General features: G+C 29.6%; 1 protein-coding gene and 1 long non-coding RNA gene across 2 annotated transcripts; both read right to left on the reverse strand.

Moving 5' to 3' along the window:
• Positions 1–2,998: 2,998 nt before the first annotated feature.
• LOC107891109 (probable beta-1,4-xylosyltransferase IRX9) lies at positions 2,999–4,724 on the reverse strand. The gene is given in 3 exon segments (NM_001326784.1): positions 2,999–3,172; positions 3,617–3,863; positions 4,039–4,724. Coding segments are annotated over 3 exon segments (1,107 nt in total).
• Positions 4,725–8,180: 3,456 nt separating this feature from the next.
• LOC107891108 (uncharacterized) lies at positions 8,181–16,430 on the reverse strand. Its single transcript, XR_001682122.2, has 2 exons — positions 16,009–16,430; positions 8,181–8,680 (listed from the first exon to the last, which is right to left on the reverse strand). It is a non-coding gene; the product is annotated as an uncharacterized lncRNA (long non-coding RNA).
• Between the last annotated feature and the right edge of the window lie 3,856 nt (positions 16,431–20,286).

The following is a 20,286-nucleotide window of genomic DNA, read 5'->3' on the forward strand; positions in this document are numbered from 1 at the left end:
AATGTAATAGGCCCGTATTAGCGCAATACATTGAACCAAACATAGTGTTAAGTTGGTGCGAGGAGTATTAATTTTGTTGAGTAATAACGAAAATATCTTAAAATATATTATTTTGAAGATATTTTTGTTATTTTATATTTTTTTAAGTAAAATATATATATATATCGAAAAATAGAAAAATACACACACAATTAGATTAAAACTAGATTTGTTCATGAGTTGGGCTATTTGTCTAAGTTCGAATGTTCGTCTAAAATTTTAAAGAGTTTGAGCAAAAATATTAGACTTGAAAAATAAATTAGGGTAAAAAAATTAAACTTGTTTAGAATATGAGCCGAGTTCGAGCTTAAACATTCAAGGCCTAAGCTTGATCGGACCCATTTTTTAGTTTGTAATATTTTATATTATGTAATTTATAACATATAAAAATTAAATGTATAGTAATATATAATACTACTACAATGTAAATATTAAAAATGTTAAAATAATTATATGTAAAAATTTAATAAATAATAAATAATAAAATTATTAAATATTAGCTTAAAATAATATAAATATATTTTAAATTTTTTTAAAAATAATATGAGCATGACTAAGATGAGCTTAAGTTAGCTATTTGCAAATATGAATGAGTTTGGGTAAAATTTTAAACCCATATTTCGGGTCGAGCTTGAACAAGTATAAACAGTGTTCACATCATGTGTAGGCCTGGCTTGAACTTGACTTGGTCTGGCCCATGAACATCTCTAATTCAAACCCAAGCCTCCTTAATTTTTAACATTTCTATTTTACCATCCAACTAAAGTATCACTTATTATTATTGATATAATGTCTAAAACTAACCATAACACTCTCAACATTTAAATAAGAAGATAAATGTGATTCAACGTTCGAACTTACGTCCTCCTGCACTGACAGCGATATTGATGTCAATCGAACTAATACTAAACTAACAAATTTTATTGATTATTTATATCAAATTTTATAAATATATAATGTGAAAATGTTATATAAAAAAACAAAATAGGAGTATAATAAAAGAATCAGTTGCTAAGAACTTTTTTAAAGAAAATGATAATGAATGGTTCACATAGCTTTATAATAAATCATATTTAAGTAAGTTGGGCAAAAAGAAAGGATAAATTGCTCTTAATCCCATGCTTATTTAATATTTAGGTTGAATTGGAACAATAATAATAGCCACTTGGCTGACTTATTCTTTAAGAAATGAAGTCAATTTGAATGGTAGGTTAAAATGTCAACTCTTTTTTTAAACTCAAATAGCCACTAATTAATGTCAACTAAAGCATTTTTCTGTTTATATCCACTTTGTTACTAACAACACTTTACCATTCCTTTTTTTTCTAGTCTCAAATTTCAAAAACTCATGCTTTTTTTATCAAATATATATCCGATTTTAGGAGTTTAGAATTGAGGTACGAAATTTTTAAGAACTTAAAATGTAATTTTATCATTTTTAAAGGGACTGAATAGAAATAATTTTATTTGGAAAAGATAATGTGCTTCAGGGTTAAAAAGCGAAATTTCATTTTTGGGCCAATGTCCCTCCCTGCCGTTTGTACATATCATCTATTCATCCAATATGAATATGCAACTGTCTTACTCCAATCCAAAAGTATTCAAGGTGATTGACCAAAATAATTTTTAAATTTTATTATTATTTTTATATAAAATTATTTTAAAATATCCCATAAAATTTTTCATCAAAATTATTTCTACCCTTCTAAAATATTTAATTATTTATTTTAAAATAATCTTATAAAATGTTTAACAATTTTTTTTTCTTTTCTCTAAATCGGCGCTAATGTACTTAATACTAACCCTTATTAATATTTAAGTTTGGATTCTTTGAAAACAGTGTATCTCACAATTAAGTCTACATAATTTTTTTTTTTTAAATTTAAATCCTTTTTAATTATAATTATTAATAAAAATGTCGGGTAAGATAATATTAAATGTGTGAGTATTTGGTACACTATCAATATATATTGTTTATTCCATAAGCAATATTAAAAATCTAACACGTGTTTTTTTTAATATTTTATTATACCCTTATAGGACACTTGTCAACTCCCCTGACCGTAAATTTTAAAAACTCTACTAATAGTGCACCAAATAATTTCTCATAGACAACATAATACTCAAATACTTAATTGAAAAATATAAATTTATATTAAAACTAACCATAAGTTAATACCTAATTGAAAACACATTAAATTAATTAATAAAATTATTATAAAATATTATAGTATTCAAATTTTAAATAATTTACATATAAATGCAAATAAAACAATTAAGATAGAAAATATATATTTAATTGTTTTTTATTTATATTTATATTTCAAATTTCAAATTTTATTCTAGTATAATATACTGAGAAGGACAAATTGCGTAAACAAAAGGGATAATTGAAATATGTTAATTAGAAGATCAACCCCAAGTGACAAAGACAGGCCACCTGCTGAAAGGTGTGGGAATGCATATTACAAAACTCTGGCTTAAGCTAACGAAGAATGGCAGTTAACAATTGATTCCCTCCCCCATAATAATTGGTCATCAATGGTGATTAGTTTGTATCATAATAGTTGGGGGAGGGGGGGGTTCCAGATAAATTGAAAATTTTACAAGATAATGCAGGCATTGAAGGGGAAAGAGAGGGTAACAGTTTGAGAATTGCTATATTCTATAACATTGAGAGATGAAGCAAGATGATATAGGTAGTATTAATTTCTAGAACAATGATTGTTTGATTGCTTTCTAATCAAGTAATTTGGTATAACCACTTCCAACAGGTTGGTGGATTATAATAGTTCACCACTCCAAAAGTTGTTGACATCAATTAAAGAGAACAAAATAAACTTGAAAATTGTTTTACATGAAAAATGGGAAAATTTTGAGATTATGCTCATAGTATCACATAGATTTTGTCCTCTAACAGATGCATATATTTCCTCTCTTTTTCTTTTTTCTTTTTTTTTTACAATTGAGTAATTACATCAAACAATGAGGATGTTTTGACAAGATTTCTAGGCACAACTCCAATGGGGAAATGAAGACGCCATAGCATTATTTTGGAGCACTCTTCCGGTGGGATACCCTTTAACTTGCCCTCATCTTCCATTACAATTTGTTTCACAAATTTCAGTGAGTTCTGAAGGCAAATAAAACATGAAAAAAAAATTGTTAAAGGTTGCCTGCAATATCTATGTAAAACTAACTAAAAACGTTGTTCTAAGTACCCTTCCTTTTATTATTATTTTCTTACGGTGGGGGTGATTGAACAAAGCAACAGCAACATCTTATAAATTAACCCTTTACCTAATATCTGTCGAAGTATGCAATTTGCTACTCATTTCTTCATATAAATAAATGGTAGTTAGTCTAATCTCTACTGAACCATTTACTTTCCTACAAAAAACGGCAAAATGCATTCTATTTGGAACCTAATTTTTAATGGGATGAAGCTCCATTCATGGAATCCTATGATTTAAATGGAATTTATTACCAAACCGTTAGATAGTAGGCTAAATGTTAAATATAGGGGTATTTTTTTTATACAAGTTTCTATAGGTTGGTTGAATGAATATTTGGTTACCTGTGAAGTGCCTTGGACCGATGTGAGACGTCCCCATCTCTCAGGGTCCCAAAGGATTGAACTGTTAAATGCAAAACTTGATATATGAATAGGAGGTTTCGTATCAGCATCTGTTTCTGCATCTGTCTGGTTATTCATCTTCCTTAGGTGCCATCCTATAACTTGTGATGAATCACAAACAGGTCCTTCAATCACAACCCGTCTCTCGTTTGCTGATAGCAGGGCCATTGGCCAAGTGCCAAACACCCTGCAAATTGCCAAATTTTGTCTATAAATTAAATACATTTATATTCCATGTACCAGCCAGCATATTATATTCTTTAAGTATGCCCTACAAAATCATTATTATACAGGTAGTTCGGAACTTGTTATCATAAGAAATATAATATGAGAAAGAATTAGGTGAGAGAAATGATGCATACTCAATTTGTCTAAGTTCTTTGAAGAAATCAAGATCGTAAACATTGGTAAGTCCAGCGAAATGAACTATCCCACTCAGCTTGTGTTGCTCAATGTGCTTCAATGCAACATTTCGTTGATGATTTAGCTCTGCTTCAGGATCTGTGAAATTCTCCTTGAACACCAAATGCCTATACATAATGCCTGTTTTCCTAAGTATTTCGGATAGCTCGTTCGAATCCGATTGCCCTTCCACGACGATCCACAACAATGGTTGAGGAACCAGCCGAATAGTATTCGCTAGCCTCCTCAAGAACACACCTTGAAACTGATCTTTTGTGCTGGTTGGTGTAACAACAATCACAAGTCTCCTGGATGGCAGCTTGACTTCATGAACAACAGTACCATCCACTTGTTTCGGACTTTCTAGCTCATTAGACTTTGCCGGAACTGGAACTGGAACCGGAGTTTCGGCTCTCAAACTCTGGTTAACATTACTGCTATGTACCGCTGGTGTTACTGATTGGTTCACAGGCGGTTGTGAAATATGTGATTTATTGTGTGTAGCAACAGCAGGGCTAGAAAAAATGGAATCCTTACCAGTTGGAGCAAAGCCTGTGAAAAACCCCATGACAAAACATAAAGAGAAGTGAACAATAGCTTTCTTCCATAGCTGTACTTTCTTCTTTGTTCTCTCAGCAGACCCCATCTTATGAGTAAAATGGAATTTTAAGTCAGGAAATTTAGAAGACCAGGAGCAATGGGGTTTGGTTTTATAATTAAGTTGGCTTTGGGAGGTTGTTGTTTAATTGGGGAGGCATTTTCTTCACTTGGTTGTCTCTTGAAGTAAAAGAAAAATGGGGAAAAAAAAGATACAACAGATACGAGGGATTCGGTTGCTGTCTGCACCAAATAGTTGTTGAGATGGAACCCATCAACTAAATATGATTGCAAAAACAATTTATACCATATTTTACATGCTGTCATGATTCGTTTTTGTAATAACAGGAGTTGGCTTGGTATGTTTTAATACTTACTGGATGAGAAATGTTTAGTTGCCATGACCAGGTAGATGCAGAATGTTTTTCAGGTGGCGGCATGCTGACTCTTCATGTTACTGGAATTTATTATATGATGCAAGAGTAAGAAAAACTTCGCTTAGAAAGCCGTTTTACCAATGGTAACTATTAATTTGTTGATTGAAGTAAGGGTGCACTTATCATTTCTTTCGTACTTCAGTCACTCAATTTTGATCTCAATAACAAATAATTATTTAACTTTTAAATCAGTCATACTAAAAATTTTTCATTACAGACATAATAGCAAATTAACGTGACATTTAACTAGTTACGTTGGAGTCTATGCTGTCATTTAAATAACCCCAAAAGAAGAAAAAGAAATCAAAGTTAGTGTTTATTACCAAAAATTAAAATTCTTTTCTCCGTTTTATTTTTCTCTCTTTAGAACAATCTTTTCTTCCAAAAATCCAATACAACTGTTAACAAACCCTAGAAAGAGGAAGATAAAGTTTCTGCCAACTATCATATAGAGAAAATAGAGAGGAAATCTAGATATTATTTTCTTGATTTTCCCCCCATTTTAATCCTTTAATTTCATGAAATTTGTATTTTGTTTCGTTTGTCTATTTGCTTTTGTGTTTTGTATCAAACAATTATTTTTACCTCATTTCCTTTCTCATTTCTTAAAAAAAATTTTAAGGTTTCATTTATTCTTTGACTTCTTTCTTGAAATTGAAGCAACCCATTTCGGAATTGGGGTTTAAGTTTTTTGAGTTATTGTTTGATTTTTTATCTTTAATTTCTCTTTGTTTAATGGAAAACAAGTATAATCGGCGTGGTTTGGTGGTAAAACTTAACGAGTATAATAAAACCCAAATTTTCAACTTCAAATTCAAACTCTACCAAATGAGATTATTCTAGATATAGAACACAAAAACAGAAAAAAAATGAAGAAAAGAGGGGAAAAGAAAGAAGGGACCAATTTTAGAAGAAGAAGAAGAAGAGGAAGACCTTTCTGCTCCTCATGTTCAACGTGGGAAGTCAACAAGCCACATCAACTAACCCGTTAGACTGTAACGGAAAATATTAATGAATGACTGATTTGTCACTTTTTAATAACGTTAGTGACCGATTTGTTACTGTTTTAAAAGTTGAGTGACTGAATTAAAAGTTGAGTGACTATTTTGTCATTGAGATCAAAATTGAGTAACTGTTTGTGTAATTAACCTTAATTTTAATTTAATTGATGCCTCACTTTTCTAACTTCACAAGAAACTAGAGACTGGCAATGAATTCATGATGTTAATGAAGCAAGAATGACTCAGGTCTGAAGCTTTGCTAGTTCTTTAGTTTTCTCCAAAAAAAGTGGTTTGCATAAAAAAAATGTATAAACAAAATATAAATCAAATAAAAGGTTATAAGAACAAGAACAAAATAATTTATTCTATAATAAAACACGGTTTAAGTAAATCCTTGTCAGTAAGATATTTGGAGGAGGAAATTGGGCCTCTAAAGCATTTGGGTGCAAGGCAGGTTCAATTTGGACACAAAATGAAAGCTTCAGTTGCCTTCCCAAATTGATTCATAAAAGGTTTTTTAAAAGGGGTAATATATAATTTAGCCCTTAATCTTGTCTATTTGTATCTAGTTGGTTCTTATATTTTTTTTGGATCTAGTTGGTCCCTCCACACTAACACCGTTAATTTGTGCTAATGGAGCATTTCTAACCAATATGGTGGTGCCATATGACAACCTCTCAAAACACCATGTGGTAAACATAATTTTTATTTTTATGTTTTAATTTATATTTATATTTGCCACATTACACATTGAGAGGCTATCATGTGGTATCACCAAAATGGCTAGTAGTGTTACGTCAGCACAAGCTAACGATGTTAGTGCGAAAGTACCAACCTGATTGACAGAATACAAGTTCAAAGACCAACTAGGTACAAATGAATAATTTTAGAGCTCAATTTATATATTAACCTTTTTAAAACAACACTCATAAAAAGATAAAATTACTTCAGGTTGGGGGTGCTTAAAATCTTAATAGGAACCAACAAGTGTTGATATTGTGATAAGTCACGTTACACTTTCAAGGAAGAGTGTATGTTCGAACAACATTGTTTAGAGGGATAACTACAAACCCCAAACATGAATAATAAAACAAATATAAAAATTATTTTAAAAAATCTTAATAGGAAAACTTAAGTATCAAACCATAGATACCTTTTTTGGTTAATAACATTTTTGTCCATAATAATCAAAGGAGATATGATCTATTGGAGGATCACTTTAAATGTATTAATCTTGAGATGGCCAATTTTTTTTTTTTGTGAGCGTAACTTTCATGTAATATATTGTGTCTCCCATTATTCACGATCAAATTATTTCACCCACTTTCAAATTACCTAATAACCTTTTTCATAACTTCATTTAGTGAGATACAAATAGGATGTTTAACATCTCAAATGAGGAATTTGGATGTTTTAGCAAACTCAAACATTTTAAATTCTCTTTGCAACTATTTTGAATTATTTCATAGCTATCTGAACAAGACCAGATCATAAAATGAGTCTCCAAGAATTTAAAACAACTAAAAACACGATCTTTAAAGAAACAAGGGGTAAGAAAATAACTAAATTGTCATTCGAATAGCTATTCCTGTCATCCAGATAGCAAGTTGGCTTATATGAATAATTCAAGATAGATTGCCTCCCATCCTGATGGGCAAGCTAACCTGACGATGACGAAGGGTTTAAGGTGAGTTTCTGTACTCCACTTGGGTATTTGTTGTTGATGTGTTGGATTGTTCTGCTCGTGTGTCTGTTATGAGTTCAATTTGAATCTCATATATGATAAATGACCAAAATGACCTTATATGATAAAATTACCATTTTACCCTTCTTCTTTTTTTACCTCTAAGCACAATTTCTCCACAACAAATAGGTATTTATCAAACTCAAATTTCATAATTCACATTCAATTCTTAATAATAGTCATTGGGTGGTGAAAATTACTCATGCCGTTTTGGGTAAAAATGAGAAAACGAGCTAGATAGAGAATTTTTATGGAAGCAAACAATAGAAATCAGTGAAAAGAATTGTGCATGTGAAAATTTGGTAAAAAGGACCAAATTATAATTTCTAAAACGTTGAAAGACTAAAATGCAATTTTAACCAAAAAGAGAAAATATGAGTTATTACCGATTACTTGGCATGGTAATGACTTGAAATGTCTATTGGTGTGATAAACATCACTTTTGGACCAAATTGAAAAAGATGTGAAAATACATAGATTATATTTCACTATGTCCGATCTTGGAACAGTACCTAGTGTCTTATAGAAAATATTGGGGTTACGAGAGCTCCAACAATAGTGCAGTAGTATTCAGTGGTCTAACTTCCACAGAGCAATATCAATGGTAATACCACGTTCATGCTCTGCCTTAAGCTTGCCAAGCACCCATGCATTGTTCATCTCAGTAGCTTCTTTCTCAAACCTCTCAATCACACGCTTGTAAATGCCTCCAAGCTTGTAGATCAAATGACCAAAGGTGGTGGATTTCCCGAGTCGACATGATTAATGGCCACGATGTTGATGCGAGTTTTCACTTTACCCATTTTAAAACTCGAGAGAGAAGCTGAAAATGAACATGAAACATATTAGTAAAACATATCGTAACTCAAATAAATTTAACATTATAAGACATACTAAAATATAATAAATCTAACAACGCATTGTACAAAGGTAAAATCGTTAGACTTAATTTAGAAAAAGGAAATAATCCAAAGCTTCCATATTCACAAAATAAACCAAAACTCAAATATTTTTAACAGTATAAGAATTTGACATGCTAAAACACAGTAAATCTATTTTTCATAAGTGCAATTCTAGAAAGGTTCAACATCAATAATGAGTCGCCGTTGTCCTCCACAAACATGGAGTTCTTTCCACTAACTTACAACCACTAGATCTCGAAATGGTTCTTCACCATTTTGATTATTTTTGTCAACACATTTCTCTTGGGCTATATTTACTTCATTATATCTATTATCTCCTCACTATTTCTTAGGAGAATATATTTTAGGATTCTAAAATTAAAAAAATAAACAAAAATAGATGCACTAAATCTAAAACAGGAAAAAAAATCATATCCAATACTACACAAAAGGAATCAAGCTAATAAAAAGGAATGAGATCATCATTATTTAAATAGAAACGAATCAAATGGAAGGAATTAAAATAAATTCATATAAACTATAACTAAATAAAATAAAAGAAAAGAACGAATATTTTAGCTAGGAAACATGAAAATCGAAATTTCCTTCTAACGTCTAAAGCAACAAATCAAAAAATATAATGATTTATATAAAAGATTGATATCTGTAAGTTATAAAATGCATTATTTGAGATTCGCTTGACCTCAAAGCTCCCTTCATCAGAATAGAAGGGAGCGTAAAGAAGAAGATATAATAGCTGCCTGCTTTAGCTTAAGTAGCCACGGTCTTGACTTTGTTTTAACTAGGGTTTCTATTTTAACAGTTGGATTAAAGATAATAAAATGGCCGACACTCGAATCTTAATTCATCCATTGAAGGTTTTTCAATATTTTTGCTTGAACTTGACTACAATACCCTCAATATTTTTTATAGAATAACATGAGGCTACTTAAACCATTTAGCTACCAATTTTGCCTTTTATTATTTATCTATTTTGTACTATGCTATTTCTTTCTTTTTTGTTTGGGGGGGGGGGACTTGCCAATTTTCACTTAATAGGTAGACAATATAAAAAAGGGTTACGACAACGTAAGGATATATCAATAGATGGAACCACTTTAGTCCAGTTGTTTGTTTTTTTGTTGCATACTTCTATCTCCTTGTGTTTCCATTACCGTATCAAAGTTTTGCATGAAGTTCCATACATTAGTTAAGTTGATTTAAGTCGTCAAATTCACTTTTGATCTTTCACTAATAATATTGGTCCTAGATTTCTCTTTATTGAAAACTTTTATTATCATTATTCCACCATTATGAGAAATGTTAGAAGGATGAGCAGAATCTTTGTTTGAATTTGTGATTGTGGTTGAAATTCTCCTACAAACACGTATTACATTATCCATTATGTCCTTGAGAATGGATGCACAACCATAATAACACATGTCACTACTCCTTGTTAATTTGAAGATCAATTCTCATCTATCGTCAACACTGTCCCATGTTTGAAGATGGACTTTAGGTTATCAATCTCCCTTGTTTTCCCTGATTAATTTTGAACACTTCACTAATATTTTTTTTATTGTTTCAATTTGAAATGAAATATTTTTATGAATTTACTTTACTATTTCAAATGGGTAGATTTTAATTGGTTTGGTTCCATTTCGTTCTTGAAGCTTGATTTTTTTACAAAACAACCTCTTTTTATTTGCATTTTTGTTTTGAAGAAAAAAAAACTTGTTTGGTTACTATTTCAGATACTTTAAAGTGGTTTGGTTCCATTATTTATCTAACTGAATTGGAATCAAAGAATTAATGGCAGACAAGTGAAAAAGTTTGATTCTTAAGTGAATCATGCATATAATATTGAAAGCTCAATATTGCACTGGTTTGCAGTGTGTGTATCTTGTATATTATATTATAGTGGACAGACTCCAAGAATATGCGAATTTAATGGATCATGTCTTCGGGGTTTACCCTTATCCATGATCTGTGGTGTTTATTGAAGCACCCACTAGAAAAAAAAAGCTCCCCAGAGGCAAATGAATATTAGAGATGATGAAAAATTGTTTACAACTCCCTTTATGAATCATAAGATTAAGTGTGGGTGGGCTTCTGCTTCAGAAATATATGGGAATGGGACAATTTGGCACGGCAGAGAAGAGCAGAGCAGGGCATCAAAATAAGCTTCCATTACCATTAGGCATCTTTAAACCATTTCCTTTTCCCCTTGTAAGAACACCGTTTGTGCTTAGTCTACCCACAACTTTTTCTTTTCTATTTCTAAAAAGATATGGCTTAAATTCAATGCAAGCAATGCCAAATGCAAACTTAACGACATCAAATGCTTAAAACTCGATTGGCTGTTCCAGCTTTAGTCAAAACATCAAAGTTTGATGATCAAAATCTGGTTGAATTTTTTCTCTTATCAGAATATAAGAGCCCTTATGTTCCAAGATTCTCTATAAGGGTGACAACTAGACTTCTTTAAGGTTGGGTTAAGTTGTGTCTAAACTCAAATGTTGGTTGAAAATTTGAGATGGTTTGGACAATTCATTTTTAAGTTTATGATACGTTGCTTTTTTTTATATTAGGTAAATTATATTATATAAAATTTAAATTTATACTATTATTTAAGTCCTTGATTGATTTAGTGTCACAAATCAACCGAACACCAATTCGATTAGAGTAATTACAGAAATATCTTTCTATAATTGAAATAAATTAAATTATTTGAGGGTATTTTAGTTTTTTTTATCTTTATTTTAACAAAACCCAATAAAAATAAAAATAAAAATATACATGCGTTGAAAATTGAACTCATGTCAATTAAATAGGTAAAATCTTAAATTTACCACTTAAAAAAAGTTTCATTTTAATATATTTTATACATTTTTATTTTAATATACACAATTTATTATCTCTATTAGTTGCATATATTAATAATGTTGTTGATTGAGTACATTTAGTGTTGTTAATCTGATGGATTTATGTGTTATAATTTTGTTTTACTCACAATTTAATCTATTTATTTAATATCGTACATAATTCATGTGTTATTATGAACAATTAGTTTCAAACCATAAGTTTCATTATTTATTATATGTTATATTTAAACACACATATGTGTTTTAATCCCGTAGTTTCCACATGCATAAGCATGTGATAGGATTTATAGTATACTTAATGCGGATATTAAGTCGTTTATGTTTAAAATTTTAATCGAAGATATAATATATATAATTGTAGTAAAAGATATATATAATTAATAATTAATTAAATTTTTAAAAATAAAAAATAATATGGACAAAGCCTAAATAAATTTGAGTTAGTCATTTATAAATATTAATATATTTGGATTAGACTTGTTTAAAAGTCGGGCTATCCACCCAAGATCTTAAAGCCTATCTAAAATTTAAAAGGGTTTGGATAAAAAATATGACACTCAAAATATGGGTTTAGACAAAAAAAAAATCCCATTTAGAACATGAGTTAAGCATTGGACAGAAGTTTTCAAACCCGAACTTGGCTCGATTTAGATAAATATTTAATATTTTATTTTATATAATAATATTTTTATATATTGAATATTTATCCTAATGTAATTAATACTTAACTCAAATATCATAGTTTTAATAATTTTATGATATGAATTGATACTTTGAAACATTATAAGCTAAAGGTAAAATGTATATATTGACTTGTATAGAGCGGTGGTTAAAGCTTTTATTAAACCTCCGTGTAACAGCCCGATTTCGACTCTAATTGGATATAGTGGCTTCGGGACCACAAGTCTGAGTTAAAAAAATATTTTAATATTATTTTGTGTGTTTATTATGTGTGAATTTAATTGTGTGAAATTTTCGTGTTTTAATTTTGTCGTTTGAGTGTCTGATTAAATAAAAATATTAAATCGCGTAAAATGAAAATTTAGTGGTTAAATATGAAAGTGTTTAATTGTTGTTGTCTTTATAATTTGGAGGTTCTATGATGCAATTAGCCCACTATATAAGTTAGTGGATGCCAATGGTCAAGAATGACCTTATATTATATGTTTTGTATATTAATTATTTAAGGTTAAATTGGTAAACTAAAAATTTTGATAATATATGTTATAATAAAACATAAAAATAAAAGAAACATGCAAAAAGGTTCATCATTTTAGCCGAAACTTCAAAAGACAAAGAAAAAAAAAAGAAAGCTTGGTTCGGCACTTGTAATCCTTAATTTAGGTATGTATTTTGTTGGGTTTTTAAAAAATTTTACGTTTTTAAGATCGTTGCTTCGTGTTCTTCAAAATCCATGGCTTAATTTTGTGAATTGTGAATAATTTTGAAATGTGCCATTGATGAATGCTTGAGTTTTATGATGCTAGTAGGTGAAATATGAAATATATTTGTTAGATTAACATGTATTGTTTTTGAATTTTTGATGAAATTGAGTAATTAGGGTTAAATTGTGAAAATAAATTTTTCAAGGGACTAAAATGCTAAATAAATGAAAATATGGAATTATATAGACACTAGGAATATTCGGCCATAGGAGTGTAGTTAAATTTTGTGTATTTTGAGCAAAAAGGATTAAATTGTAAAAAGTGTGAAATGTTAGGGGCAAAATTGTAATTTGCCCATTCATGTATTTTTAGGCTAAATTGAATAGAATGGTGTTTAAATAAGCTTAATTTGAATATGATTTAGATCAAGAATTAAAGGAATCGGATTTGGATCGAGGAAAGACAAAAGTGGTCGAGTAGCCGATTTAACAGTCAACGATATCCGAGGTAAGTCTATGAGCAATTTAATGTTATTAACTCAACATATATATATATATATATGTGTGTATATTTATTATATAATTGATGAGCTATAATTAAAAGTATATAAATTGAATTTAGTTAATATAAGCATTTATATATGTAAATAAGAAGTTCGAATAAGTATATATATATAAGTATAAGTTTTTTGGAGTTAAGTGAAAGTATGAATGTTATATTTGTATTTATAATGTTCGAATATATATATGTATATATATATAAATAAGTTTTTGAATTTAGTTGAATTGTGAATGCTATAAAAATATTCATAGGGTTCGAATAAGCATGTATATACATTTTTATATTGAATTTAAGTATGAAATTATATATGTATATGTTAGATTCGAATATGTATATATGTACATGTATAAGTTATTGTATTGAAATTAGATATGAAGTTATATATATGAGTATGAGGTTCGATTGTGTATGAATATATATATATAAGTTCATGAGTTGAATTATAAGTATAAATTATATATAAATGTATATGAGGTGCAAATATGTATGTATACACATGTATAATTTTTGTATTGAATCAAAGGTATGAAATTATTAGCTTAGATTATTTATAATATGTTTGAATGTATGATATGTTTTCTTTGAAGTGAATTTAATGCCATAAAATGTGTATGTATTTAAGTAATTCGAATGTTAAATGTATATTACTTACGGTATATTATAAATTTAATAGTATGATATTAGTAGTAGGATTCAAGATATAAAGTTATATACATAAATTTGTTAGGTTGAATCATGAAGTTATTGAGCTGGATTTGGTGTTTGAATTTCATGAACCTATGTGGTTCAAAGATATAGGTTATAAATTTTGAGCTGAATTTTTATGTATGGATTTATATACATATATAGTTCGAATATGAATTACAGCTTCTTTGAACTGAAATTATTGTTGTGAATTATACAAGTATGTTTTAAGTGCATGATTGTTACGCAGAATTGAATATAATTCAATTCCAACGGAGAAACGACTATCGGATTTATTGCCAGTGAAATTATTCAGACTATACGTCTAGCAGGCTAAGTGCCGGTGAACTGAATCAGGCTATAGGCCTAGCAGGCTAAGTGCCGGTGAACGGAATTAAACTATAAGCCTATCAGGTGAAGTGCCAGTGAATCTGTTTAAATTAAGTGATTCTATGCATTGGGCATAAATATATATGATTTTGTCTATATGAAATGGATAAATTTATGAACATTGTTTCAAGGTGGTTGATGAGTATATAATCGTTCGAATCCTTGTGAATAGTGAGTATGTATATATATATCAGTTGTCATGAAATTGTTGGATATATATATGTATATATATGTATGCATTCGGCATAGGTGGGTATAAGTGTATATGTGCATTCGGCACTTATAGTTGATAAGTATAAAAATTATGCTTTTGGTATATGTATTTGAACAATTATATTTAAATGGATCCGATGAAGTGTGAACAATAAGTACTATAGGAATCAGTATATGCAGTTAATGATTATGTTAGTAAATTGATTATATGCATATAATGTATATACATTTGTCCGTTTATGTGTATTAGATAAATACACATCCTTTTAGATTTAAACAAAATGACTTAATATAACAATGTTTGATTAGTAATTATAATTGATAATTGTGATTTCAATAAATTTACTTAAAGAATTATATGATTCTTTTATATGTATTTTAGATATGCTATAGACTTACTAAGCTATAAAAGCTTACTTTGATTGTTTTTGTCCATTTGTTTTTATAGATTTTGGAGACGCGTTACGAGCTCGGGGATCATCAGCATAGTCTATCACACTATCGACTACTTTTGGTATTTTGTTAAATATTTGAACTCAATCTTATGGCATGTATAGGTTTGAGTACGATGTTAGTTAGATTTTGATTGTAAATTATAAATAGCAATGCGAAAATGATTTAATTTTCATGTTTGTGATCAATTTGGTTTTAAAAATGGTTGTGTTTGTTCGGTAATGCCTCGTAACCCTAATTCGGCGAAATATACGGGTTAGGGGTGTTACAATCCGTCTAATACGGGTTCAAACCTTGTCCTCTTATCCTCAACTCCAAATATGGTACAAAAAAAAAGAAGGAATAACAACAAATTTAGTCATTAACATTTACAAATTTTATTAATTTGACTTTTTTTCCCTAAATTTAGCTATCAACCTTTTAAAAATAGTGAAATTATTTTAAATTTTAAACATGGTAGTCCATATTTTATAATATATATTTTTATAAAATTAGTACTTTTATGCTAATTTTTATAATTTTTTATAATTTTCTTTTCTTTTTTGAATTTTTTTATAATTGTAAGTTATCAACTTACACAAATATATTTACATACTTATTTTCATATTTATTCCACAATTTAATCAACTTCCTAAACATGTTAGTATAGGAAAAGTAAAAGTATCTAAAGGTACTTACCTCTTGGATGCATTTATACACAAAACTAAGCTTTCAATCACTTGAATCCATCATCACATTTGCTTGAAATTCCATGATACATCATTTCATCATTTTCTCATACAAAAAAAAAATCACATTTTAGCACCTAAGCTTTCCAAGCTTTCACATAGCATCCACACTCAAATATTAAGCTAGGAGAGAAAAACACCATTACTTACCACATTGAAATTTTCTCTCACTAACTTTAACTTTATTTGTGGAAAACAAAGGACTTGAAGGTGTTTTAAAGCTTGAAAACATGTTCTTAACAAAAGATCAAATATGGGGGTTGAGATCTTGTGAAATGTTGAATGAAAAGTCAAGAAAAATGAAAAGAAGAGAAACCCTTATGGAGGGGAGGGTGGAACTACTTAGAAGGTTGGTGGGGATGGCTTTTTCCAATTAAAACACTTAAATAAAATACCCAAAAGTTTAACTGAAATTCCTAATATGTGGTCCACATTCCATCTCACTATTTTATTCCTATCCAATTATCGAAGTTTACTCTATAAAACAAATATCTCATTAAAATAATATTCACAATATAAAATTATTGAGAAAGGACCTTATATGGTAAAATTACCATTTCACCTCTTTTTTTTGCCTCTAAGCACAATTTTTCCACAACAAATAGGTGTTTATCAAACTCAAATGTCATAATTCACATTCAATTCTTGATAATAGTCCATGGGTGGTAAAAATTACTCATATATCCTTTTCTCGATAAAAATGGGAAAACAAGCTAGATAGAGATTTTTTTTATAAAAGATAGAAATCAATGAAAAGAATTGTGCATGTGAAAATTTGGTAAAAAGGACCAAATTGTAATTTCTAAAAATTTGAAAGACTAAAATGTAATTTTAACCAAAAAGAGAAATATGAGTTATTACCGATTACTTGGCATGGTAATGACTTGAAATGTCTATTGGTGTGATGAAAATCACTTTTGGACCAAATCGAAAAAGATGTGAAAGTACATCTTGCCTTAGCTTAGATAGTCACAGTCTTGACCTTGCTTTAACTAGGGTTTCTATCTTAGCCATTGGATTAAAATCCAATGGTTGACACTCGAATCTCAATTCGACCGTTAAAGGTTTTTAATATTTTCGCCCGAACTTGACTACAATACTCTTAATATTTTTGTAAAATGACTTGATGCTCCTTAAACTACTTAGCTGCCAAATTTGCCCTTTATTATTTATCTATTTTGCACTTTGCTATTTATTTTTGGAGGAGAGGCTTGTCAATTTTCACAAAGTGGGTAGACAATAAAAAAGGGTTATGAATAACATAAGGATATAACAATAGATATAGTCGGTTTAGTCCAGTTGTTTGTTTTTTGTTGCATACTTTTATCTCTTTGTCTTGCCATCACCATATCAAAGTTTAGCTTTAAATTCCATACGTTAGTTAAAATCGATTTAAGTCATCAAATTCATTTTTTATCTTTCACTAATAATATTGGTCCTAGATTTCTCTTCATTAAAAACTCCAAGTCTTCTTATTCCTAATCCCACCATTAGAAAGATGAGCCGAATCTTTACTTGAATTTGTGATGGGGCTAAAATTCTCTACAAACATGTATTACATGTTTTTGAAAATGAATGTACAATTATAATAAGATACGTCACCACTCCTTGTTAATTTAAAGATTAGTTTTTATCTATCCTCAGATGAACTTCGAGTTATGAATCTCCTTTGATCTCCCCCATTAATAATCTCAAAATCCGCACTCATAGAGGAAAACCACCTGTTAAAATGATTGGTGTGAATATATTGATTCAACAGATTAAATTTGTTTACTAATGCAGCCCTTGAATGGTGTGCATAAAGTAGAAATACTACCTATACAAACAAGCATGAGTTACCGAGCCCAACTTCAATAGTGTTGTAAAGTATCAGTGGTGTATATATAAAAAGCACTCCAGATTTAAAATTCAGTGTATGGGAAAACAAAAATAAAATGGACAAAGTATGAGCAGGTGGGGCTTAAAAATCAATATTTTACTTTGGATCAGGCTTGTCGGGCCTGAAGAATGACAAAACATATGATTATTTTAAATTCAATTGGAATCCCATTTAATGAGTAGTTATGGCTTAAATTAGATAATTATGTATAACATAGAAAATTTTCAACAAGCTAAATACTGATTTGTCTAAACTTAAAACTAATGATAATCAGCCAACAACACATTTGAAATAAACTTTCAATATCATATTGAACAATGATAATTAATAGGGATATTCATGAAATTTCTTACATAATTTAAAAGTGAAGCTTGATTTTTAGTTCAAACTTGGGAATCTCTGGAAAGTGAAGTCTCCTTTGGATTCTTTATCTTGTTTTATGTGATATAGATGTTTCCTTAGGATGATACTGTATGGTAAGGCATGTTTGATTGGCGTCTCTCATTTAGGTTAACCTGCCTTTTTCCTTCCAACCAATGGCAATGTAATCATTGTCTTAAAACTCTAGACTTGTCAAGTTGATGCGATTTATAGTTAGTGTAGAGTTGCCTATTTTGGGATCAAAATCATCACTCACTATAGCATTCCTTTAAGAAAACTGTAGCAGAGTGTTTTCACACCCATTTTCTATAAATAGAATCAAGTTGTCTTATTATCAAACATTCACTCTCAGAATCAAATATGGGAAATTATTTGAGTAAAGATGAAGCGTTTGTAAGATAGGAAATGGCTACTCCTTTGATTCCCTCTGAAATTGCTGATTTGAGAGGAAAATGATACATTACATTATTGTATCGGCACTAACAAAAAGTGATGCCAAAAAATGAAAAGGGAAGCTGTATATTGTATATATACAATGAATTTGAAGGGCCCAAGGCCACAACTTAACTTCAATGGAAAGGTAAGCAATCTTTTTTAATGGCTTTGGGTGGTGTGGAGAAGGAGAAAGAGAGCATGTGTTTGCCATTGATTATTGTTGATAATTTGCCACCATGGGTAATGTGTAAAATTTCCATGTATTTGTGGGTTAAGACTTGGGATGACAACAGTTCAATCCAATCATTAAATTTTCCTTATAACACATTATGTGAATCTAAATTATTAATTAACTTTTTTGTTTTATCTTTTTTATTAGGATCATCTTTAAAAAGTTACTTTTAGGACCCTCTTCCAATAAGAATATTATGCTGCTTCACATTCTTTTGAAAATTTCTTAATTAATATAATTTTGTAACTTAATTATTTTTATTTTTTATGTAATGTAATTAAATAATTAATTATAAAGCAAAAGTTAAAAATTTGAGATTTAGAATTATATAGCTTACAGGTGTGATACATTATTCCAAATAACATGATTTGAGGTCTACGAAATTAGTGCCAAGCATACCATGTATAAGAGATTGAATTATGGTTCCAGTATTAGGAGAGGAGAAAACACTAGATTCACCCTGGTTAATAGATATAGCCTGTTAGAATTACTAAGCACATTGAGGAAACCTTTGCAATTTATTCTCACTTGCAATGAGAAGTCAACCATCTATGAATATTACGTGACTGATCATGGGGCATAGCAGACTAAGTTTAAAACCTCGAATATTTCCTTTTCAATTAAAATTGAAAGGACATTAACTTCTTGGACAGATAGAAAAGAATAGAGAATTTCCTTGTTGAAGGCTATACTTAGTGGATTAAAGGAGCCAATGTCACCCGACAATACAGAACCTTGGTAAAGATACATATCCCATGATCCAAGAGATCCATTGTCGGTAAAAATCCATTTTCAACACAAGTTTCTCCAAAAATATTCACTCAACCTTAATCGAGTTTGTAGAAACAAGGAGATCCTTGCTTTAGCAAACATAAATTGTGGCTAAAATAGCGCTTGGAACTGTGGCCATAGTTTCAACTACGAAATCAAAAGTGCATAAATGTAAAGATGAACACCGAGATTGTTTACCCAGTTCAACCTCAGTCTACGCTTGTAGGGCCTTACCCAGAGCAATGATCCACTATCCTTCTCACAGTACAACCAATGATTTAAGTCCTAACAATGGGCTAACTCTCACCAATTTAGCGACCTCACCGTTTTACAAAGACTAGATCACTCTCCCACTAAGCTTCCTCATCGAAAGCTTAGTTTTGCAACACAAGAGACTCTCTTGATTACTTACAAAATAATGCACACATAAAACATTCCTAACTTGAACAAATTTGTGCTCTTTCTATCTCTCGGTCAATCTTTAACCTAGACAAAACTTAAGTTTATATACTACTTAAGTTTTACTTACA

The sequence above is a fragment of the Gossypium hirsutum genome, chromosome D09 (assembly GCF_007990345.1).
Source record: "Gossypium hirsutum isolate 1008001.06 chromosome D09, Gossypium_hirsutum_v2.1, whole genome shotgun sequence".
Taxonomy (NCBI): Eukaryota; Viridiplantae; Streptophyta; class Magnoliopsida; order Malvales; family Malvaceae; genus Gossypium; species Gossypium hirsutum.